The 25,678-nt window shown below is 40.0% G+C and overlaps 1 protein-coding gene across 1 annotated transcript in view; it reads left to right on the top strand.

Annotated features, from left to right (window-relative positions):
• Positions 1–25,678, top strand: part of MYRFL (myelin regulatory factor-like) — an 82,650-nt gene that overhangs the window by 51,788 nt on the left and 5,184 nt on the right. Inside the window, exons 14-19 of the mRNA XM_008591505.1 lie at positions 4,754–4,839; positions 7,448–7,522; positions 7,596–7,648; positions 7,758–7,940; positions 23,495–23,557; positions 24,171–24,258. Coding sequence (XP_008589727.1) covers positions 4,754–4,839; positions 7,448–7,522; positions 7,596–7,648; positions 7,758–7,940; positions 23,495–23,557; positions 24,171–24,258 — 548 coding nt within the window. The remainder of the gene's footprint in view (positions 1–4,753; positions 4,840–7,447; positions 7,523–7,595; positions 7,649–7,757; positions 7,941–23,494; positions 23,558–24,170; positions 24,259–25,678) is intronic.

The raw sequence follows: 25,678 nt of genomic DNA, 5'->3' as shown, positions 1-25,678 counted from the left end.
GTTGCGATCCGTTGCCAGAAAAAAAAAAAAACAAAAAGGAAAAAAAAAAAATAAATTAAAAAAAAAAAAAAGTAAGAAAAATGACTGCACAAAACGTCCATTTCAGAACTATTATTATGCCAGTTTTTGCTTATGTTGTCCCCATCAGGTGCAATTAATCAGCCTCCACATGCATATGGTTCTGGGCTGTGAGATCTGTGTGTATGCCTTGACCCCACCTAGTCCCTTCTTTTTGGCTTCAGAAGATCCCAAAGTGACTTCAGTTAATCCTGAAATCCTTAAATATTCAGTATATCAGCCTCCACATGCATATGGTTCTGGGCTGTGAGATCTGTGTGTATGCCTTGACCCCACCTAGTCCCTTCTTTTGGCTTCAGAAGATCCCAAAGTGACTTCAGTTAATCCTGAAATCCTTAAATATTCAGTACTAAATATTCAAATGTGAGAATAAGAATTTACTTGCCTGCAAAGGTTAATGATTTTATTAATGAATAGAGATAGCTTTCACCAAGTAGGATAACATTTGCAGCAAAAAGTGAAGGTTAACCATTTATTAATTTGAAGGCCACCCCTTGCATCGCAGAGAAGTGTTGGCAGGGGAGAAGCTGCAATATTCCCTTCCAGGTTGCAGTTCATGAATAACTGTGAAACTCGCCTTGTTCCCGCTGATCTACCAGTGGTCCAGAAATGGCCTTTCCCAGAAGAAATCCATGACTTTAACTGAGACCCTGTTAAAGGCTGACCTGATGTTTGGACCACTGCTTCAGTTCATCCTCTACTCCTCATGCTATACTGCATTGAACTATTCCAAAAGGATGCAGGAAGGAGTTAGAATTCTTCCACAAAAACTGTAAAGTATTATGCTACTGATAAGCTTTTTGGTGTAACAATAAACCTAAGTACATGGGTAAATGTATAGTACTTGTCCTTGGACAAGTTCCTTAATCACATTGGGAAAGAGATAACTATAGTATCTACCTTACAAAGATTATTAATGGGATTAAATGAGCTAAAACTCTTAGCACAGTGCTCAGCACTTAGCAGTTGCTCAATAAACACAAAACATTAAAAATATTGTGTAGGAAAGGTGCCCTTTGTACTAACCAATTTCCAGTGGAATGAAGGAAATGGTATCTACATCTACGGCAGCCCTGATAGGTGCAATGTGTTCACCTGCAACTTCTGTAGCTTCCATCTTGCACTCACAGATTCTCTTTATTGTCTACTTATCCCAGAATATTAACTAGAATATATATAGGAGCAGGCCCTATGTCTGCTTTCCTCACTCTGTCTTCAGAGAGTAGCACATGGTAGTTACTTAAGAAATACAGACAATCCTCGATTTATGATGGTTCAACTGTCAGTTTTTCAACTCTACAATGGTGCAAAACTGTTGCAGTCTTGACATATTGTACAGTACTCAATAAATTACATGAGATATTCAACACTTTATTGTAAAATAGGCTGTGTGTTAGGTGATTTTGCCCAACTGTTGGCTAATGTAAGTGCTCTGAGCACCTTGAAGGTGGGCTTGGCTAAGTTATGGTGTTCGGTAAGGTAGGCGTATTAAATGCATTTTTGACACAATATTTTCAACTTACAATGCATTTATCAGGATGTAACCCCATTGTAAGTCAAGGAGCAGCTGTATTTATCAAATGAATGCACGAGTGGTCAGCCCAGTCTGAAAATATTTCCCGAAGGTTCACAATTTAAATTAAAAATATTAAGTGGTTCAGTGTCTTGAGTGGGTGGTAGCTAGGGTGTAGACACAGGGTCAGGACTTATGTAGGCATTAACACCTGTCCAACTCAGAGACTACTTGTAGTCACTGTAGAGGAACTGTGGGAGGCAGACAAAGATGAGTCAGACGTGATCTCTTCTAAGCAATTACAAGGTAGCCAGGGAAGATCGGAAGAAAATACAAAGAACAGTTTTAGCTGGATGTGATAAATGCTGCAGAGGCTCAGAGTGCTGCAAGAGTATCATGGGATCTTGGCCTGAAAGGCAGAGTCAGCTTTGGCTAGACAGCAGTGGAGCTGTAGGAGAGATTTCAGATGGAATGGTGTAAGCAAAGCTCTGGGAGCTTGTCCTGGCTTCATGCAAGGATTAGGTGGGAGTTTGTTAGGGAGGATAGTGGAAGATAAGACTAAAAATATAGATTGGGCTCAGATATCTGCACCACCAGGTTAAAGAATTTATTGAAATAATATCTGAGTTGTATAGTGCTTCCTTTTATTTATAGACAGAAAAAAAGAAGCAGCATAGCCTTGTGGTTACGAGCTTTAATTCTGAAACCAATTTTATTTTTTTTGCTCAAATCTTGGCTCTGTGATTTATTGGCTGTGTGATCATGGATGAGGAACTTAGCCTTCCCATGCCTCCTTTCTCCCATTTCTAAAATGGGGATAATAGAAGTTCCTGACTCCAGGGTTGTTGAGGATTATTGTGAGGATTAAGTAAATTAGCCTATGTAAAGTACTCAGAAGGGTGCATGGCACACAGTAAGTGCTGGATAAGTGTTCACTGTTGCCAGTGTTTTCAAATCCACTATTTCAGTTGTTCTCACACTTTGCTATACATCTGAATCTTCCAGGGATCTTGATAAAGTACAAGGAATGGGTGTGTTTTGCTCCTTCTGTGCCTTCTTAGAAGGATGCCTTGGATGTTTCTGTGAGACCGAATTTCCCTTCCATGTCACCACCAACTCCCAAGTGTCTTCTGTTTCTTGGGACTTCCTTGGGTCACTGGGTCATTGAAATACATGCATGTGGGTGGGAAATGTTACTCTTGGGTTGGATGGGGCTGTTGATGAGCAAAGTGCTTGCTGTGGGCAGTTGGTGGCCCTTACTAGATGGTAAGAAACCTGTCTGGGTCCTGACTCAACTTCCACACAGCTCCCAATGCTGGCTAACATGGTGCTCATTGGAGGAAGACTGAGGTCTCAAGATCCAGCTTTCATTCAATCCACAGGGTTCCCCCTCCATCCCTCTCTTTCTCCACCTTCGAGACATAGGTGGGTGATTCCTGCTATTGTATGTAGACCCTGGGGTGAGGTGGGAAGGTCCTCAGGGTTTAAGTAAGAATTCACTGAGTATCTGAGAGGCAGAAGGAGGGGGACAGAGTGAACATGGATAAATAGTTTTCATTATTTTACCTCTGACAGATTCCCAGCCTCCACCCTACCCCAAATAAAACATATTAAATCAGAATTTTCCAGGACATTTAGGTTTTTAACAAGCTCTGTAGTAATTCTATGCACACCTGAATCCCTAACCATTACACTGTTAAATGAATCCACCCAATAACTCTGAAAAGTACGCAGGTATTATTTTATCATTCCTATTTTATTAATAAAGAAAATGGGGATCAGTGACATTTAGATAACTTTAGGACTCAACTCCAAGTCTGACTGCAGGTTTTAGGCCATTTCCCTAAACTAGGTCAAAGGATTTTGAGCAAAAGCATGGAGATTTAAATAATTCAGCAGCTGTGTATGGGGGGAGGAGGGATAGTAGTTTGGAGGGAGAAATGCTTATCCTGAGACTAATACTATTTAATTCCAATTGATTCAGCAAATTTCATTGAGTTCCTTCTCTGTACTGCACACTATTAATCTCAGAACAGTTCCAGTGAGGTGTAGGAGTGGAACCACTGACTTCTCAGTATCCAGAGTGGCTTACAGCTGTGCTTACGGATGACTCAGTTACAATAGTCCTAAGAATTTGTTACTTGCAAAAAAAAGGGTATAGTTAATCCTACTCTCCCCCCACCTCATATTATGTTGGAGAACATTTTCTTTAGTCAGATAACCAGCCCAAGAAATTAAGCCAAAGACCAATTTTAGGATATTTGATATTTCCTAACTACCACCATCCTTCAGTACCCTTCCAACCAAAAGCATGATTCTACCTCATATCCCCAGAAGGAAGCAAACGTAACACTTCCTATTGCATTAGCAGGAAACTCATATTTAAGGAGCACCTTATTTAAGTGAATAGAAAACCTCTATGTCTTGTCAGCTGGTTTCCCCACCAATTGCATGCTGTCTATCCTACAGCTCCTGGCCCATTCCCCATATGCAAGTATAAAAGCCAGTATGTATCAGTCCCTAAAGGTTTGTCTCATTCACTTCCTAGAGTCTGCTATTTACTTATTTTCATATCTCTCTTCGTGTTGTACATAGTAGTACTCAAGAAACATTTGTTGAATGAATGTAAGAATAAATAAGACACAGGCCCAGAGATGTCCTTATAAATAGGTAGAAGAATCGGCTACTGATGTTGTCATTTAAGGAGTGTTTAGTAGGATTTCATGTCACAAACATCATTTCCATGGTTTGTCATACCTGAAATTTTTCCATTGGGATTTATTCCTTCATGTCTTGAAGACCTCTTAATTTTCAAAGGTGTCCTATTAAAAGAGACGGACATCTGGGTTCTGACAGCATCTTGTCTCATAGACCCTCTTCTCTCCTAAAACTGCAAGAATAGGTGCCACATGAATGGCATAGACAATTGTCCCACAGGGGATCAGGGAGACGAGAGATTACTGTGGACTGGAGTATCTAGGAAAGGGAGGGACTTGGGGTAAGCTTTGAAGGAGAGACAAAAAGGAGAGGGAGATCGAGGTGAGCACACCAGCACCCCGGGGAGCAGCAAAGAGCTCCTCCTGTGGGGAGCAAGTCTTCAGGCTTCCTTCTCGCAGTTAGCCTCGCGGATTTATCATTGCTCATTACCGAACCTTTTTATAGGTTTATTTTTCAGGAAAAAGACAGTCGTGTCCTAACTGGGTTTTCCAGACCTTGGTTATAACTCTAATTGCTGTGATGACATTGTGGTAAGAAAAACTTCAATTTTATGCTATATCAGCTCTTTTTCCTTTCCTGTCTTTCTTCTTTCACATATGAACTGGGAACTGACCTTCCATTTACTTTGAAGACAAGGAGCCGTTTAAACCAGGCACTGACCTTTGACAGCTTAGAGATGAGGGAGCTCTTTTAAAACTCATATCTTAAAGAAAAAAGCACAGGCTTTCTGAACTAAAATGTGAAATGAAGAATATTTTTCTTTTTCAATCAACTGCCATGTTTTAGCCACAAATTGTGCCTTTCACGTGTGTGTGTGTGTGTGTGTGTGTGTGTGTGTGTCTTAGCTTTGCAAATAACTTTCTCAAATCTTTTGTTTTCCTTCCTATCTACTTGGGGGAAAGGAATGAATAGGAATCAGGTACAATCCACTCTCCCCTGGTTAATCATGTTTATTAGGATTCTTCTATGTTCTTTAGTGAAGACTTTACACAAAGAGACACCAAGATATATAATAGGATGAAATCATAGCCAAATCTACTAAGCAGTTGAGTCAAGCAAATACAGCAGGGACAACAATATTTGTTATGAAAATTGGGCAACTTTGGCTGCCATCCCTCCTCTGCAGAGAGGTGGGAGTAACCCCCTGCTAGAATTCAGAGCCCTTTATCAGCCCTCTGGTTTTCTTGCTCCTGCTGCTGCTGTGATGGCCCCTTGCCTGAGCCCTGGTCATCCTGCCTGTGTTTTCTGGGCCTTTGAATACTCCTTTCTGGTTTTTGGTCTGACTATTCACGTGGTGAAAGGGGTGTTTATCTATCCATCAAAAAATGCTTTGTTAGCATGAGAAAGGACTGGCTGCTAGACCATGTCTTAGGGAGACAATTATTCTTAGAAGCAAAGCAAACGATGGTCCCAAAGTGCTTCCAGTTCCTTGATCTAAGGCAGCTTCCTAGCTAGGGGAAACAATGTAGTTCTCTCTGTGACTTTCTCTCCCCTCGATGTTTTCACTTTTGACTTGCTACCACCCACCTGTGGGAAGATACCCAAGTATTTGACATCATGACACAGAGCTCCCATTAGAAGCCCATGCACTTTTCTCAGTCTCCTAAGTGTGCTTGTATTCTCCTGCTGGGGTTTCTAACTCAGGAGGGTGTGAGCATCTACCTTTAGCAGACATACTTGGCTTCTCCAGAGACATAGATCCCCAGCCCAATGAAAAGGTTATAGAAAAATCTAACTCTAAGGTAAAGATACTGCCTTTTAAACATGCTTATCAAATTTTATGAATTCCAATATTGTCGACCACTAAGACCATAAATGGGAGGCATTATGATTATTTTCTTGTTTCTGGACTGTGGTGTAACTGGAAAGGGTCGAAACCATGGTTTGATCCCAAAGAAGGAAGCAGATGTCCATTTGATTTGATGGTCCTAGAAGTTCTGTGGGCTATGCACTGACGGAGATGCCAGAGACAAATCAGAAAGAGGAGTTAGGGGTCAGTATTGGGGAGATGGAGAATGGGAGACATGGAAGAACAAAAAAGGGAGACTTGACCCCAGCAAACACTTGCCAGGGCAACACTACAAGCTCTGTCTGACTGCATCTTTGGGGCTCAGCACCACTGTCCCCAGGCAGGGCTGTGCCTTCTGGGCAGTTACCAGCTGCTGCTGAGAACACTTTGGGGATTTGTTTCCTATGAGTGGAATTCAAACGCGTGGCACATTTCTTTGTGTGTACTTAATGATGGTAAATCCATCACCTTCAGTGGGAACAAAATAAGTCCTCAAGTTTGGAGAACAAGGTGTGAAGTCAAGCTGGCAAGAAGTCAAGTCAGAGAACATTGTCTTAAGCCAAGCACGAAATGGGACTGTAAATTCATCAGCAGACTTTCTCATGTGGCTCTTGAGAGAGTTTTAGAGACACCCCCAAAAGAGGAGACCACTAAGTGTTTGGGTGCATGAACATTGTTAGGAATGGCCTCCCAAAGCTCACAACTTTGAGAAAAGCTTCCATCTGGATACATAAGTTCTGACAATTGTGGGGAGAGGCGTCCTTATTATGCTGATGTTACACAGTATGGAACTGGACGCTTTACTTAATTTCTCTTCCTTCCTCTGCCCAATTTGGTGTATTGTGCTCTGAAAAGACAGACAGCTGGAAGAGGTCATAGAAGTGGCCAAGGACTTTGGTGTCCACAGCTAACTAAACCTGTGCCTCCTTTCAACAGCGCAGACCACCTGCACCAGTGGGATGTGAACTTTGCTCTGTCGCTTTCCTGCAAGGAGCAGAAGACTGTCTCCAGCTATTTACACACTTCCTCTTGTAATCTTCCACTAGTGACAGTCGCTTCTGAGACAGCTTGCCAGGGCCAGGGCTGCTCTGTGGAAAAATCCATCGGTGTAGAGTACCCCAGGAACCTCTGAGCTCCAGGAAGCCAAGGGCTTTTTCTCAGGAGGGCAGAAAAGCATAACTGCGCTGGTTTCCATGGTGTTTCTATCAGCTATGGCCGCCTCCTCCCCCTCTGCTCCCATCTGTGTGGCCTGTGAGAGTATATCTTTGGCCAGCTGGATGTGTGAGATATATCTGGAAATAAATCTGTCACATGGTCGCATAATGCTTTTTAAATTTTTTTATTTATAGTGCCTTGACGATAGTCTCCCTTTACATACTCAGTTTAAAAGATCAAGACCGAAGTGCTCCAAATCTCTCTCCAAGGTAAGAGTTGTTGTGATTTTCTTTGGGGAGGATCTTGAAGTCCTCCTTCATTAATCATTTCATTCTCCTCCAGCAACAGCACAAGCTCGCAGGAGCCAGCTGTGCTGCTCACAGCCTCCCCCTCAGGTAAGGTCCTCACATCCCTCATCTGCCTTTCATGTGAGCTGTCAACAGAAGAAACTGGCCTTTCAGGTTAACCCTGTTGCTTCGCTCCCCTCTGCCTGATGCCTCGCAGCACCTCAGACACCACTGGCAACCACACAGACCTCCTTTCAAGTACCGGAAATCTCTTTCTGTGAGATCCTGTCATGTCAGGAGACTTATTGCTGCCCCATCTGGGGAAGGAGAAGAGACTTTCCAAGTCCTGGGCAAAGACACTTGGAGGAGGAGAAGGAAATCCGTCAGAGGAAATGGGCAGGTAATGACGTTCAAGGAGAAACGACTAGGGCTTTGAACTTGAGGGTTTTTTTCCTTGTCAATATTTACTCGGATAGTCAGTTAATGGTTCCACGCTTCTATTTGGGATGGCAAAATCTTTAAAGACACAAATACACAAATTGGCATTTATCTGTAATTACTGAGTTCTCTGTCCAGGGATACAATTTTCATTGATTCAAGTCCTTATAATTTTCACCAAGTGACAAGGTCTCATTTGTCTGTTGCCAACAAAGCTAGTAATAGTGGCACAAGTGAAGTAATTATGTGCACATGGGTTCATTTTTTGGCTCATTTAGAACTTAAAAAATGATGTGGTATCTGGGCTTTCTGCCCAAACCAACTAGGGCAAAATGTAGGAGACTTTGGCCACTGTATATAGAATTCAGGGTAAGCTTAAAGTCAGTGAAATACACAAGGTTGGCATTCTGCTTTCAGAATATCTTCCTTCCGGGGACACACACACACACACACACACACACACACACACACACACACACACGTTTTTCAAGTAACAAAATTTTCATCTTAAGAAAATTATAGACACTTGATCAAGGGCTAAAAGTGCAATGATCTCCATAAGATCAAATACAATTCTTCTAAATGTATACCGATTTATTACTGTTTTTAGAAATCTCCTTCTATATACACATATTAATGAGTGTCTAAAATAATATTAATGATGATGCTAATAATAACAATACATATTAGCATGACTTATCTATTAGGATGCTGTCACAACAATGACTCCCCAAAATCAGTGGCTTCATGTGGCAAAAATTTATTCCTCATTCACTCTATACATCAAAAGTGTATTAAAAGAGAGCTCTTGGTCATCATGTTATTCAGGACCCAGCTGATGGAGACGGTCTCAGTACCTACTTCCACAGTCTCTGTAATGGTGAGAGAATAAGGCAAATTGTGTACTGGCTCTTAAAGCTTCCATCTAGTACAGCACGTGGCACTTCTGCTTTTACTTTATTGGCTGAAGCAAATCACATTGGTCATGTCTAATTTAAAAACAGATGGGAATGCAGACTAACAGGTGCCTGGAAGAAGATAAACCAGAATATTTGTAGGCAGTCCTAATGACTGACACATAGAATATGGTCAGTGGTTGAAGTTTTGGGGCAGAAATGTAATTTCATTTTCTTTTTGGTAATATTTCATATCCTGGTCTTGAATAACGTTAACAAATCCTCCTCCTCCTCCTCCTCCTCATGACATGATGAGGTGTTACTCTATAAGTAGTTTGCATGAATAAATCATTTAATCCTCACTAGCCTACAGGATAGGCACCGTTTTTGTGCCCACTTTTTTCCAGTGAGAAAGCTGAGGTACAGGGTCTCCCCACCACACCTATAAGAAGCAGTGCTCATACTGTTTTCCTCATGAAAACAATTTTTGACTGAACTTGGAAACAGATGCATTACTATAGAGTGAGAATAAAGGTTCATTCTGAAGGAAAGAATTAGTTTCAATTGTTATATTCTCAACATTTAAAAAAAATTAATTATTATTTTTTATTGGTTATGAATATTCATGAGATAAAAGGTAATTGTCACCCCTCGTGCCCATGATGTGAGGGCCAGACTCATACTAGCAGCATACCCATGACCACTAATTGCATTTGTACTCCATGTCCCCCACCCAATTATCCCCAACCTCCCTCTCCCGCCCCCTTTCCCCCCCCACACTCCACTTTGTAGCCCAAGGAATGTTCTCTCCCTCTGCAAGTCCAGCACACTACTGTGGTCTTTCTTTCCTTCCTTCTTTCTCTCTTAGCTCCCACTTATGAGTGAGGACATGTGGTATTTGTCCCTCTGGACTTTGCTTATTTCACTCAACATGAGTTTCTCCAGGCTCATCCATGTTGTTGCAAAAGTATTTCATTCTTTGTTATGGCAGACTAGTATTCCATGGTGTATATATACCACAGTTTCCTTATCCAATCATCCATCATGGACATTTGGTTCCATGTCTTGGCTATTGTAAACAGAGCTGCGATGAACATGGGAGTGCAGGTATCCCTTCAACATGATGATTTCCATTCCTCTGGGTATATACCCAGAAGTGAGATTGCTGGATTGTATGGAAGCACACACACACACACACACGTTTTTCAAGTAACAAAATTTTCATCTTAAGAAAATTATAGACACTTGATCAAGGGCTAAAAATGTTTGAGAAAGCTCCATGCTGTTTACCATAGTGGTTGTACTAATTTACAGTCCCACCAACAGTGTAGGAGGGTTCCCTTCTCTCCACACTCTCTCTAGCATTTGTTATTCACTGTCTTTTTTATTATAGCCTCTCTAACTGGGGTGAGGTGGTATCTCAATGTAGTTTTAAGTTGCAGTTCCCTGACGACTAGTGATCTTGAGCATTTTTTCATGTACCCGTTGGCCATTTGTATGTCTTCCTTTGGAAAATGTCTATTCAGCTCCTTTGCCCATTTTTTAATTGGGTTATTTTTTTTTTTTACTGTATAATTGCTTGAGTTCCTTTTATATTATGGATATTAAACCCTTGTCAGATGCATAGTTAGCAAAAATTTTCTCCCACTCTTTAGGTTGTCATTTCACTCTGTTGATTGTTTCCTTTGCTGTGCAGAAGCTTTTTAGGTTGATATAGTCCCATTTGTTTATTTTTTTTTTTTTTACTGGTTGTGCTTTCGGGCTCATGTTCATAAAGTCTGGGCCCAGACCTAGTTGCTGAAGTGTTTCACCTATATTTTCCCTTAGCAATGTTACAGTTTCAGGTCTTATACTTAAGTCCTTATTCCATTTTGAGTTGATCTTAGTGTATGGTGAGAGGTGCATATCTATTTTCATTCTTCTGCATATGGATATCCAGTTTTCCCAGCACCACTTGTTAAAGAGGTAATCTTTTTCCCAATGTAGATTTTTGTTGCCTTTTTCCAATATCAGATGGCTGTAAGTCTGAGGGCTGTAAGTCTGGGTTCTCGGTTCTACTCCACTGGTCTGAATGTCTATTTTTATACCAGTACCATGCTGTTTTGGTTACAATAGCTTTGCAGTATAATTTGAAGTCAGGTAGTGTTATGCCTCTGGCTTTTTTTTGCTCAGGATTGCTTTGGCTATTTGGGGTCTTTCGTTGTTCCATACGAAGGGTAAGATTGTTTTTTCCATTACTGTGAAGAATGTCATTGGTATTTTGATGGGGATTGCATTGAATCTGTAGATTGCTTTGGGTAATACAGACATTTTCACAATGTTAATTCTTCCAATCCAAGAGCATGGAATATCTTTCCATCTTTTTGTATCTTCTTTAATTTCTTTCAGAAGTGGTTTGTAGTTCTCATTGTAGAGGTTTTTCACCTCCTTGGTTAAATTGATCCCTAGATATTTTATTTTTTTCATGACAATTGTAAAATGGGCTTACTTTCTTTATTTCCTTTTCTGTTAGTTGATTATTTGAGTATATAAATGCAACTGATTTGGAGGCATTTATTTTGTATCCTACAATGTTACTGCAGGTATCAACCAGCTCTAGGAGTTCTTTGATAGAGTCTTAGGTTTTTCTATATATAGTATCATGCCATCTGCAAATAGGGAGAGTTTGACTTTGTCTTTTCCAATCTGGATTCCCTTTATTTCTTTCTCTTGCCCGATTGCTCTGGCTAGTACCTCCAGTACTATGATACTAGAGGTAGAAGTGGTGAGAGTGGGCCTTCTTCTTTTTCTGGTTCTTAAGGGAAAGGCCCTCAGTTTTTCCCCATTCAGAATGATACTGGTAGTGGGCTTGTCATAAATGGTTTTTAGTGTGTTGAGATATTTTCCTTCTATACCTAATTTGTTGAGAGTGTTTATCATGAAGGGATGTTGAATTTTGTCAGATGCTTTTTCAGCATCTATTGAGATGATCATATGGTCTTTTCCCTTGAGCTTGTTGATGTGATGTAGCACATTTATTGACTTTTGTATGTTGAATCATCCTTGCATACTGGGATGAATCCCACTTGATCATTGTGTATAATTTTTTAAATATGTTGCTGTATTCTGATTGCCAATATTTTGTTGAGGATTTTAGCATCTAGGTTCATCAAGGATATTGGCCTGTAATTTTATTTTTTTGTTGTGTCTTTACCTGGTTTTGGTATCAGGGTTATGTTGGCATCATAGAATGAGTTTCTGAGAGCAGTTTCTGTTTTAATTGTTTGGAATAGTTTGAGGATAATTGGTTATTAACTCTTTAAAAGTTTGATAGAATTCAGCTGTAAAGCCATCCAGACCCAGGCTTTTCTTTGGTGGATGATTGCTAATTACTGCTTCAATCTCTTTGTTATTGGTCTGTTCAGGTTTTCTGTCTCTTCTTGGTTCAGTCTTGGTAGTTTGTATGTGTCTAGAAACTAATCTATATTTTCCAGATTTTCATATTTATTGTCATACAGTTGTTTATAATAGTCTGTAATGTTTCTTTGTATTTCTATGGTATCGGTTGTAATGTCTACCTTTTCATTTCTGATTTTTGTTATTTGGGTCTTCTCTCTCTCTTTTTTTTTTTGTTAACATAGCTAATGGTTTGTCTATTGTATTTATCTTCTCAAAAAACAACTTTTCATTTTGTTGATCTTTTCTATTGTTTTTTTTGTGTGTGTCTCTATTTCATCTAGTTCTGCTCTGATCTTAATTATTTCTTTCTGTTTACTACCTTTAGGTTTGGATTGTTGTTGTTTTTCAAGTTCGTTGAGGCATAGTGTTAGGTTGTTTACTTGAAGTCTTTCTGTTCTTTAAGGTAAGCATTTATTACAATAAATCTGCCTCTTAGTACTGCTTTTGCCGTATTCCACAGGTTTTGGTATGATGTATCTTTATTTTCATTAGTTTCTAGAAAATTTTTGATATGCTGTTTAATTTCTTCTTGGACCTATAGGTCATTCATGAGCCGATTATTTAGTTTCCATGTATTGGTATAGTTTCCAGAGTTTTGCTTATTATTAATTTCCAATTTTATTCCATTGTGGTCTGAAAAGATACTTGGAATGATTTCATTTTTTAAAATTTGCTGAGACTAGATTTGTGACCTAATATGTGGTCTGTCCTGGAGAATGTTCCATGAGCTGATGAGAAGAAAGTATATTCTTTAGTCGTTGAGGAATATGTTCTCTATATACCTGCCATGTCCAATTGGTCTAACATGTACTTTAAATCCTGTGTCTCTTTGTTGATTTGTTGCCTGGAAGATCTGTCCCATACTGAGAAAGGGGTGTCCAGGTCACCCACTGTTAACATATTAGGGCCTATTTCTTTCTTTAGGTCTAAGAGTGTTTGTTTTATATATCTGGGGCTCCAATATTGGGTATATATATATTTATGACTGTTATGCCTTCTAGCTGGATTGATCCTTTTATCATTATATAGTGGCCTTCTTAATCTCTTTTTATGTTTTTTGGTTTAAAGTCTATTTTATCCAATATAAGAATATTGGATAAAATTCTTGCTCATTTTTGGTTTCCATTTGCGTGGTATATCTTTTTCCATCCCTTCACTTTCAGTCTGTGTGTGTCTCTATATTTAAGATGGGTCTCTTGAAGACAGCATATACTTGGGTCTAGCTTTTTAATCCAGTCAATCAGTCTGTGTCTTTTGAATGTGGAGTTTAATCCATTCACATTTAGGGTGGTTATTGACAGATATTGTTTAATTCCTGTCATTTAATTGCTTTCTGTTTAGATGTTTTAAATATTTTTAAATCCTTACTTCCCCTTTTATTTCTTTTTTTTAGTGTTAGTTGGATATTTGAGGTGGCGTGATTTAGTTTCTTGCTCTTTCTCACTGGCATTTTTGTTTTAACATCAGGTTTTGTTCTTGTGTATCTGTGGTAGTGACATTCTTTATTCAGATTCCAGATGAAGGACTCCCTTGAGGATTTCTTGCAGCGCTGGTCATGTGGTGGTGAACTCACACAATTTTTGTTTGTCTGGAAAATATACTATTTCCCCCTCATTTCTGAAGGAGAGCTGAGCTGGGTAAAGAATTCTTGCCTAGCAATTTTTTTCTTTTAGTGTTTTGAATATATCATTCCACTTTCTTCTGGCCTGTAGGGTTTCAGTTGAGAAGTCTGCTGTTAGTCTGATAGGGGTTCCCTTATAGGTGACTTGACACTTTTCTCTTGCTGCTTTTAGAATTCTCTCTTTGTCTTTGAGCTTTGCAAATTTGACTATAATGTGTCTAGGAGAGGGTCTTTTTAGATTGAATCTGTTTGGAGACCTTTGAGCTTCCTGGATCTGAAGGTCTACATCTCTCCCTACTGCTGGGAAGTTTTCTATTATTATTTCCTTCAATAGGCTTTCAATACCTTTTCCTTTCTCCTCCCCTTCTGGAATACCCACAATTCAGATGTTAAAGCACTTGAGGTTGTCTGCTATCTTTCCTAGATTTTCCTCATTATTTTTAATCCTTTTTCTTTTCTTTTCTTTCTTTCTTCTTCTTTTTTTTTTTTTTTTTTGTCTGCCTGGTCTATTTTGAAAAGACCATCTTTGAGATCTGAGATTCTTTCTTCTGCTTTACTCTAGCCTGCTGCTTATGCTCTCTGTTGTGCTTTCTTATTTCAATAAGTGAATCTTTAATTTCTAGGAGTTCTGCTACATTCTTTTTTAAGGTATTAATCTCTTTGTAAGTTTCCTCCTTCAAATTATGGATATTTTTTCTCAATTCCTTATGTTCTCTAATTGAATCTTCTTTTATTTCTTTAAGATTTCTTAAGATCATTGCTTGGAATACTTCTCAGACATTTCAAGGATTCCTTGTTCTATGGGGTCTGGAATTTGAGGATTACTGTATTCCTTTTGTGGTGTCATATCTTTTTGTTTATTTGTAGTTCTAGCATTTTTGCATTGATGTTTGGTCATCTGGTAGAGGACTTGCTTCTTCTGTTACTTGGGTTGGCTATGAGGATAAAGACTACTCCTCTATTTTCAGGCTCTACTGGTGACTCTTCTTATATCAGTGTAGTCAAGTGAGTGGCAGGTTGCCTGTAGAGTGGCCCTGGCTGCTACCGTAGTGGTGAACTGTCCTTGTGGTGACAGAAGGTGTGGTGGTATCTGTATTATACCACTTTGGCTCCTGTTCTAGCTTTCTGTGGCTATAGACTGAGCCCCTGGTGTTGTGCAGATCTCAGCTCACCTCGGTGCCTGCTGGGCTGTGTGCACTTCCCTTTCCCCGCCCCCGGGCCTTAGACTGGGCCCCTGTGCCATGTGGGTCTTGGCTCACCTCTGTGGCTGCTGGGCGGTGTATGCTTCCCTCTGGGCCTTAGATTGGGCCCTGGTGCCACAAGGGTTTGGTCTTGGCTCACTTAGGTGGCTGCTGGGCCATGTACACTTCCCCCCAGGCCTTAGACAGAGCCCCATTGCCAGTGCCACAGGGTCTGGTCTCGGCTCACTTTGGTGGCTGCTAGGCTGTGTCTCAACATTTTTAAGTGTGGAAAAATCCAGTACTATTACAAAAATCTCCAAAGGCTTCATCTCATGTGAAGCCACATGAAACCTTGTGCCTGGTAAACTCTTTTCTTAACTTGGGAGTCCACACTGGGGATACTCAATGTCTTTTTTTGAGAGCTGTCCTTAGAAGGGACCATCCCACCTATGAGAGATGTACTGATAACAACGGATCCTGAAGAGGAAGATGTCATGGACTGATCCACTCTTCATTATCAAGGGTCTCTTGACCCTTGAGCAAATTCACTCCTGTAGCAACCAGCTCTTCACATCAAGGGAATATTGGGAAGAACAGTCCTTATTCAACTAGATGAAAGCGAAGAGGAAGATGTCATGGACTGATCCACTCTTCATTATCAAGGGTCTCTTGACCCTTGAGCAAATTCACTCCTGTAACAACCAGCTCTTCACATCAAGGGAATATTGGGAAGAACAGTCCTTATTCAACTAGATGAAAGTCTGTTGCTTTCTTTGTGACAGTGAGTGTCTGCTCACCTTATATTTTCATATGTGTGGAAACTCCTAAAGAGAGAAGTGACTCCTAAAAGAAGAAGATCTTCAAGGTTCCTGGCTGTGTCTACCTAGACAGAACTAGCAGCTTCTCTGCCTAAAAATGAAATTTAAGCTCTGCTTTACCAGCCTCCCTAAAATAGGGGGAAAGTTGTTCCCTCTTCCTTCTTTCAAGTCAAGAAAAATGGAAAGGATTTTAATTTCATTCACTTTTACCTTCAGGAAACCTAGAAATTTGGGGGGATTTAGAGTCATAGAAAGTCAAAGAACAGCTACACCAGTGACATTCCAACTTTTCAGTCTTGAGAAACTATTACTGACATTTTTACCATGATTTCAAAAAATACCTAAAGAGAGAATAACTACAAATTCAGTTAAGTTTTTAATTGAATTATTTTTATTAATCCAACAGCAATATTTGAAAATAATACAAATCTATGGGAAAGATTATTTTTCAAGTCCACAAATCCCTTTATGCAATTACCCAGGGTTCCAAAGGTCCCAGGTCAAGAGAACCTCTGATTTATACCAAATTACTTATTTTATAGCTGATGAAATGGAGGCACAGGACCTTGCTTAAAATTCCCCAGCTGAGTAACTAGCAAAGTTGAAATTGGAATCTGGGTCCCCTGTTTTTCTGTCCTAGATTCCTTTCAATCCACCATCCTGTCTCCCTTTATTTAGACATGGGGTGTGTGTATATCTGAAATCAATTCTAGAAGATGCAGAAAGTATCCACTTTGGTTCTAGAGAGGTCCTTCAGCACTCCTGCTCCAAGTTTGGCCTGTAGCCATTGAAATGTCCCTTACATTGGATATTTCTGAGAATCTAAGGGTAGGCTCTTCTCTCCTGCTGCTGGTCCACGCTTCCCCTCTGTCCAGGGCACCGTATAACAACAGGGCTCCTAAATACAAAAGGGGAGACATCCAGGCAACAATTTTTTCAACCACATGTTTCTGAGGCATTAAAGACTAGTTAAAAATTAAAGAACAAAATAAAAAAGAAATTCAAGGGTTAAAAAAATTTAGAAAGTCTCTCAGTGGGAGGGAGAGTAATATCTAATAGTTTACTAAGCCCCCAAACACGTTACGAGCCTCTTCCCTGAGGGTAAGACTATAATAAAACAAGTAAATCGGTGTTTTTATGACATGCAGAGCTCAAGTCATTATTTTGGGGGGGGCCTAAGTTGCCTGTGTAAGTCTATGTAAAATGTCTTTTAAAAAGCTTATCTCCCCACCACGAGCCCTCCCCTCTTCCACAATAAAAGGTCTGGGTAAGACTAATCAAGAAGTAGAAAGGGAGTATTTTGGAATATTGAGCTTTTACTCTGAAGAACCAATTGAATGTGATAAATTGAATTTTAATCCATGGAATCAATAAAATTTAAGTAGACAGGAAAGTTAGATATTAAAAAGAAGAAATGTCTACAACTAAGGAATACAAAGATCTCATATGCAGTCATCTCATTTATTTTCTCTTCTCCATTTTCTGATCTACCACTTTAAAAGGGGCTAAAATCTTTTACAATGTATTCTCCCCTTTGAACCCAATCAACAGGCTGCTGAAATAGTTTTAAATGATCATCACAACCACGATTAAACTAATTAAAAAGAGTTTGATATGGGAAGGGCGACAATGATCTCTTTTAGGTCATTACTTTTGTTCAGTATCTTTTTAGCTCAACCAACTTTGGTTAGTAAAAGGAAATTGACAGTATCTCAGAGGTTGTTTCCAGGGGTAACTGTAATGAGTAAGAGTCATTCCTGTTCCAACATTTTACAACACACACTTGTTGAGTGACCTCAGTGGCAGGAGCACTCCTGAGACCTGAGGACAGGAGAAAACTGAGAGAGGGGCTCTGTCACCAGGGAGTGGCCCAGTCTACTGGAGAAGACAATGGTGAGGTGAGGTGATTTCCCACTGATTTGATTGTATGACATTTACTTCCCCTTGTTGGATCTTCTCTCCCGTGCTTTTTCAAACAAACCAAAAAGCCCATTGTCTACTAATGCATTCATTTACTAAATTAAAAAAAATTGATTTTGAAAATTAAAAAAATAAAAAATAAAGAGCCTGTGGGGAAAAACATCTATGGAATTCCACAGATTGTAAGAGAGTTGGTGAAGATTTAAAAAATATCACCAAGCAAAAAGTCATCTGGAATTTGTGTTTATTCTGTTTTGGAGGCCAGAATTCTGAGAAGAGCAAATGGCCAAAAGAAAATGGTCTTCAGCTATTGATTGGTAGGGCTCATTGACTTCTTGTTGGCATGAGTCTGTTCAATCAGGGGAAGACAAAGGTATCCACGGTTCTGTGCTGGAACTCAGCCATCAACACAGTTTTGCAAGTAGTGCAATGTATACCTTCTACTGTTGGTAGGGCTCATTGACTTCTTGTTGGCATGAGTCTGTTCAATCAGGGGAAGACAAAGGTATCCAAGATTCTGTGCTGGAACTCAGCCATCAACACAGTTTTGCAAGTAGTGCAATGTATACCTTCTACTACTATGGGACATGCTTTGGTTGGATACCATCTTAAATCTCTCCTCTCCAAAAGTTTCTAATTTAGTTGATTGGGAGGTCCTGCTAATTGTGACTAATTTCAACTTTACAATGAAAGCCACTGGGAGTATATATGAAGATTATAGTGATTATTGCTGGAACGCACTTGTAAAATGAGAGCTACCTTTGTATGACTACAGGAGAATTTATGATTTTCCAATAACCAGTCTTTCAGAGTTGAATAGAGTTACTTAAGAGAAGTGACAACTTGGAGGTATTTTGTAGGAGTTGAAAATGTATTCCCTGCTTTTTGAAAACTATTTTCATAATTTTAATCTGCAAAATTGTTTTTTCTCAACCTCACCTTTTAATTACTGTTTAAAAAAAAAAAAATTTATTCCATCAGATACTCAGTCCCATTCACAGAATTCTATGTCTCCAGGAACATGAAAAGATGGTTCTGTGGAAGTTAGGTGAATCTGTAGTTCTGTTGCTAGAATTTATAATGAGCCCCTCACCTGCAAATTCAGAGAAAAGTAGAACAAAAGGTAGGGGAGGAAAACAGACAGAATAGAGAAGCCCTGCTTTCTACTTTTATTTATGCCTCATTTGCCTTGTAAATTTACAGTCTTCTATGGAACAACCTTAAGCAAAACTAATAGCAAGAGGCATGTGCTTGAACATTATTACATTTGCAAGAAACTTGGAGGCCTTTTGGGCAGCATATATATTTATATGTAAAGGGAAATATTCAATTTTCTAGAAAAATCCTCATATATCAAGATGTGTTTCTTCTTTTTAAAAAATTTTATTTTATTTTATCATTACGCATGTAAACATTTTTTGTGGCCCTTTAATGGAAAGCATCACATTGGGCAGAATGCTCAGGAAACTTGCCCTGCCTTCAAGTTCTGCCTCACTCCCATCTGCTAATAGGGTGAAGGAGCCAAGCTTCCCAAGTCCATTCTCCGCATCCCTCTGCACCCATCCCCTGGGGATCTTCCCTTTGAGCGTGTAATAGGAAACATTTTTCCAGAGGTTAATCAATTGGCCTTCCCCCTTCCCTTCCTTTCTCTTTTCCTGGTTCTCTACTTTCCATTCTTCCACAAATGTATTGAGTCCCCCAGTGAGCCCGGCATTGCCCTCTCTGGGGACACATCAGTGAACAAGATGCAGTCTTCTCACAGTCGGTGAGCGAACAATCAAGTCCTTCCCCCCAGTTCAGGGGGTGCTAACTAGGACATAGATGCTTAGGAGTGATTGTCCCCAAGGACTGTGCACTGTAGCTTTTGCTTTCTGTCCTGAAATTTGATACAGAAACTTGAATATAGATATAAATCTGCAAATTAAAAAAAAAAGAAATGACAGCCAAAACTTTATACAATTTTTTTTGTTAGGTTTGCTTAGCACCCCACTGAAAGACTGCTTTCACAATCCACTTTCAAAAGATACATTTTTAAAATAACCTTAATGACGATCAGTTAAATTGCTTTTAAGATGCCTTTTTTGATTCTGGCAGGGGCATAACCACTCCTCCCTACACCAGTGATCTGATTCCTCTCTTCACCTGGCTGCTCAGTCCTTACCTTAGGCTTTAAACTCACTTTTTTCCTGTGTGGCTAACATTTAATGAATTTCCAGTATAGCAAAATTGTGGACTCTGGAATTAGACGGTTTGGATTGGAGTCCTCCTCTCTTCCTTACCCACAGGATCACCTCATAGTGTGCTTCAGTCAGCTTATCTGTCAAGTGGGGATAACCTCCCCTGTGGACTGTTGTAAGGCACTCAGAACAGTGTTCAATGAACAGTACGTGTCAACAAATAGTACGTGTAATTATCACTAGTATCCTCTAATGCAAAAGTACGTAAACCCCGTAGAATTTTTTCTGACATTTTATATCCAAGTTATTAAGCAATCAGGAAAGCACTCTCAGTTTGTCCTATAAGTTTTGCTTATCTTCAGACTCCAAACTCCATTTGTGTGAGGAAGGTTAATATTTTATTATTTTACTGTAGAGATAATTTTGCCCTTAGTTTTCTTCTGTATTTTGACAGTACCATTACATAGCAGAGAGGCCACAGAAGTAGGCAGAGTTGAAAAACCAATGGAGACTGATACACACCCAGTTCTATGCCCTGGAGGCACCTGGGCTTGAGTCTAAAGGGATTATTAAACTAAACAATTCCTTCTCCTTGCTTTCTCCCTGGGTCTCCAGGAATAGTTCAGAAATCAGATTCCAGACATGCATGTTACTGTTTCTTTCTCCTTCCTACTTTCCAAATATTATATTTTTAATGACCTTTGTTTTCACTCAGAAAAAGAAATACAACTAATGAATGTGTCCCTGCTCCTCAGCAACCTCACACGAGCTGGGTTTGAGCTGAGCAGAGCAGTTGCCTTTTGGGCCTGTTATACTCCCTCAAGAGGTAGAATCAGGATCAAAACAGGATAACAGGATGGTAGATGCTGGCTCAACAAAAGAAAAAAAAACTGATATTCAGCATTGCCCAGCAGAAGGCTGGGCTGCCCCAGGAGTTAGTGAGTCCCCCATCACTGGAGGTATTCAAACAGGGGTCCGCTGATGACTTATTTCCATTTTTTTTACATTAGCATGTACAATCCTGCCAGTAACATTCAGGTGCATAGAAAAGATCTCAGATAATCTAAATCTAATGATCTCTAACTAACAACACTACTAATTCACGAACTAGAAAAGAAATAAACTACCATTAGCTTGTCATTAATCAAAGAAAAATGATTTCTATAGCAGGTGCATAGAAAAGATCTCAGATAATCTAAATCTAATGATCTCTAACTAACAACACTACTAATTCACAAACTAGAAAAGAAATAAACTACCATTAGCTTGTCATTAATCAAAGAAAAATGATTTCTATAGTATGAGCAACATATCATGCTAGGAGTTTCAGAGGATTCAAAGAATGTTAATAGAGGTTCCTTCCCTATCTTGGGTTGTCAAGAAAGAGCAAAAATACCACCAGTGCCATGGGGCCCACCCAGGGTCCTGATGCATGGATTTGGGGACCAGAACTTCCTCCCACAACCAGGCACACTGCCAGTGTCACAGGGCCTGCCTGGGGTCCTGAGGTCTGCCGCTGGGAGCCACCAGCAACTAGGTAAGGAGCATGCCAAAAACATCCCCTCCAGGTGGGTGGCCCACCACAGCCACCACAATAACCACAGCTGCCATAAAAATAGCTAGATGCCACAATCACCATGTAGATGGTCTACCAGCCACTGGAGTGCATTGACACAAAGAGAGACACTAGCAGAGACCAAAGAAAAGAAGAGGATGTCTCTAGCCACGAAGCCCATTTCAGAGTGACAGAAAAAGCATGTGCTCTATGATAACATTGGGGGACCTGAACACACCTCTCAGCATTGGACAGATCATGTAGGCAACAAATCAACAGAGTACCCATTACTCTTTCAGAAGGAGAGAAGCAATCAAGGGTTATCAGAGGTGGGAGGGGAGAAAGAAAGGGGGATGGGGAGAGATTGGACAAGGGGCATAAAGAATAAGTATGATTTGTAAAAATATATATGCCAATATTCCCTATCTTGGGTTGTCAAGAAAGAGCAAAAATACCACCAGTGCCATGGGGCCCACCCAGGGTCCTGACGCATGGATTTGGGGACCAGAACTTCCTCCCACAACTAGGCACACTGCCAGTGTCACAGGGCCTGCCTGGGGTCCTGAGGTCTGCCGCTGGGAGCCACCAGCAACTAGGTAAGGAGCATGCCAAAAACATCCCCTCCAGGTGGGTGGCCCACCACAGCCACCACCATAACCACAGCTGCCATAAAAATAGCTAGATGCCACAATCACCATGTAGATGGTCTACCAGCCACTGGAGTGCATTGACAAAAAGAGAGACACTAGCAGAGACCAAAGAAAAGAAGAGGATGTCTCTCGCCACGAAGCCCATTTCAGAGTGACAGAAAAAGCATCTGCTCTATGATAACATTGGGGGACCTGAACACACCTCTCAGCATTGGACAGATCATGTAGGCAACAAATCAACAGAGTAACCATTACTCTTTCAGAAGGAGAGAAGCAATCAAGGGTTATCAGAGGTGGGAGGGGAGAAAGAAAGGGGGATAGGGAGAGATTGGACAAGGGGCATAAAGAATAAGTATGATTTGTAAAAATATATATGCCAATNGGGAGAGATTGGACAAGGGGCATAAAGAATAAGTATGATTTGTAAAAATATATATGCCAATAATATTGATTTGATCAACATATGCCAACATTGAACCCTCAAAATATGTATAATCAATTATGATTCAGTAAAAATTTTAAAAAAAGGAAAGACCAAAAATATATGAAAAAGTAGGTAATAATACAGAGATGATATGCTCTTCAGTATAGTGCCAGATATGTCACTGAACCACATAGACGGTACAGTAATAAATGCTAAGGCACTGGGAAGGAGGGAACTATGAGCTGCAGGACTTAATAGGGGATGACATCTAAGTCCGCTCAGCAGCTATAACAATAGCACTGACTGGGTGGCTCAAACCACAGACACTTATTTTCTCATAGTTCTGGAAGCTAGGAGTCCAAGAGGAAGGTGTCAACAGGTCTGGTTTCTTCTGCCACCTCTGTCCTTGGCCTGCAGATAGCCACCTTCTCACTGTGGCTGTACGTGGCCTTTTCTCTGTGCACGTGTGCTCCTGGGGAACACCAGTCCAGATCAGGTTAGGGCCCACCCTAACAGCCTCGTGTTAACTTAATCACCTCTTTAAAGGTTCTGTCTCCAAATACAGTCACATTCTGAGGTACTGGGGGTTAGGACTTCAACATGTGAATCGGGGTAGGAGGGAGAATGGCATTCAGCCCATAACAGATGGGATCTTGGAGAAGGGTGAGAATAAACTAGATCTATGAGAAATGGGGAAGGGGTTTCGATGGGTCAAAAAGTGGGAGAGGGAAAGGGTGGGGACCACTCAACTCACAGAGACAAACCAGGGCATTTCTTGTTTCATCTTGTTTATCCTGAACAAGGCTTCGAGACTGCCAGACTTTTTTCCTTTTCAGAACACGTGAGCAAATCATTCCTGGCAAGAGATGTGCTCACCAGCCCTGACTGGCGGAGTGACTGTAAGTTGACATTTAAGGGACACTATTCTTGGCTGTGTGGGGCCAGGCAGAGTTACAAGTGGCAAAAGCATTAACAGAGTGGAGAACAGGGCCCAAGGCTGCACGTGCGCCCATGGAGTTACATTTCACAATCCATGCCCATGTAACCGTTCATGAGGTATTAGAGATTGTCACTCACTGCCACACAAATTGTGCTTGATCTCTACGGATTTTAATAACTTATTTGAACTTTCTGCCCTCCTCTTCTCTTCTGACTATATTTTAAATTTGTTTTTTGTTTTCTGAAACAGATTGTATTTCACATTATAATCTCCATTTTCAATAAATTTCAATTTAGTAGGACTTTCCTGGTCCAGAAATTCTTTTGGATGTTATGGGGGCTGTTTATTGAAGCCTTGATTTTTATTAGTTTTCCTTAAATTTACTAGGACCAAAAAAAGCCTTCTCTCTTTCCTTCTCCTCTTCCTTTTTCCATTTGGATGCAAATGGAATTTATTTATCTAGGAAACTCTTATTTCACATTTTACAATTTGGGGACTGTGCTGGAATACAATACTTTTTGTCACCTGCAGAAGAATTTACTTTGTTTTCCCTCCATTTCTTCTCAATTCAGGGATTGATACAACCATCAGTTCTATTCAGATTATGGAAATCCAGCAAATAATAGATCGTCGGTATTGCAGTACACATCTCCACTGTGGGTGGGTAAGCCCCCTCACTGTGCCCTGGTTGNAAACTCTTATTTCACATTTTACAATTTGGGGACTGTGCTGGAATACAATACTTTTTGTCACTTGCAGAAGAATTTACTTTCTTTTTCCTCCATTTCTTCTCAATTCAGGGATTGATACAACCATCAGTTCTATTCAGATTATGGAAATCCAGCAAATAATAGATCATCGGTATTGCAGTACACATCTCCACTGTGGGTGGGTAAGCCCCCTCACTGTGCCCTGGTTGTTTCTGGAGGTTACTCAGAGCTCTGGGGTTTTGAGACTGAAATGAAAGCTAAAGAGCTACATAGTGAAATCAATGTGTGCTTACATTGCTTGTTAAGTGAAAACACATTTGTTACATGGTGAAAGAGGGAATCATAAAACTGTTGGTATTAGCAAGTGTCAATAAACCATGGCCCCAATGATTACAGTCTCCTGATTTAATGGATAAGTCCAAAGCAAAAAGCCTGGGGAGCAGCTCTGTGGCTGACTCTCTGAGGGCATATACCATAGGCACAGAGCTGCTAGTTCATTCTGTACACAAGAAAGACATTGTTACTAATGGCTCCAAGTTATGAGTGAGCTATTTGTACATTTTAATAGCAAAGGATAGCATTATTTTAATTGCTGAAAAAATATAGCTTATCTTAGCTTTTTTAGTTAGGAGGAAAAAAATCTAGATATTGCAAAAGTTATCAGCAACATCCATCTCCAGTGTATGCCATATCACCTGGGTGGAGGTAATGATATATCTAGAAGCAGAAAGTGTAGGTTGCTCCAGCAAGCGCAGTGTGCAAGTTGTAGGCATTAATAATAGGGACTTATTTTTCTTAACTTGATAAATATTTATTGGATGCCTGCTAGGTTAAAGGCAAGAACTGTATTTTGAACTGGTGTCACAAATCCTATGAGTTTTCAGCTTTATTTCTTTTTCAATCTGATGTAATGTAGGCATTACATCAATGGTCCTGAGTTATAAAAATAACCTGTATGGTGCTTTGTGATTTGTTTATGACCTCTATATTCATTATCTCATTTAATCCTCACAAAATTCATATGAGATTGGTTTTACTTTTCCCCATTTTGTAGTTAAGTGAACTTGAAAAAGTTTGCCTAAAACCACCTATTGAATAAGTGTCAGAGACAATGTGGCAGAATGACATAATGAAGAACAGTCAGATGATTCAGATTCAAATCCTAGAACTTCAACAAGATGTCTATTCTCCCTACATATCCATTTCTCACCTATAAGGTGGAGATACTGTGAGTTGAGTTGAGTGCTGTGAGTTCGGAGGCACGTAAGAGGAGATAAATTCCATTTATCTAAGCTTCCCCTAGTTGAATGAAGCTCCTAATCCCAATGCAGATCGTTCTATTTTTTTTTTTTTTTTTTGTCTTTTTCCGT

Source organism: Galeopterus variegatus, unplaced genomic scaffold (genome assembly GCF_000696425.1).
Source record: "Galeopterus variegatus unplaced genomic scaffold, G_variegatus-3.0.2 Scaffold6972, whole genome shotgun sequence".
NCBI classification, from domain to species: Eukaryota; Metazoa; Chordata; class Mammalia; order Dermoptera; family Cynocephalidae; genus Galeopterus; species Galeopterus variegatus.
The sequence above is the reverse complement of the archived record's forward strand: the minus strand, read 5'-3'. Positions and strand labels throughout refer to the sequence as shown.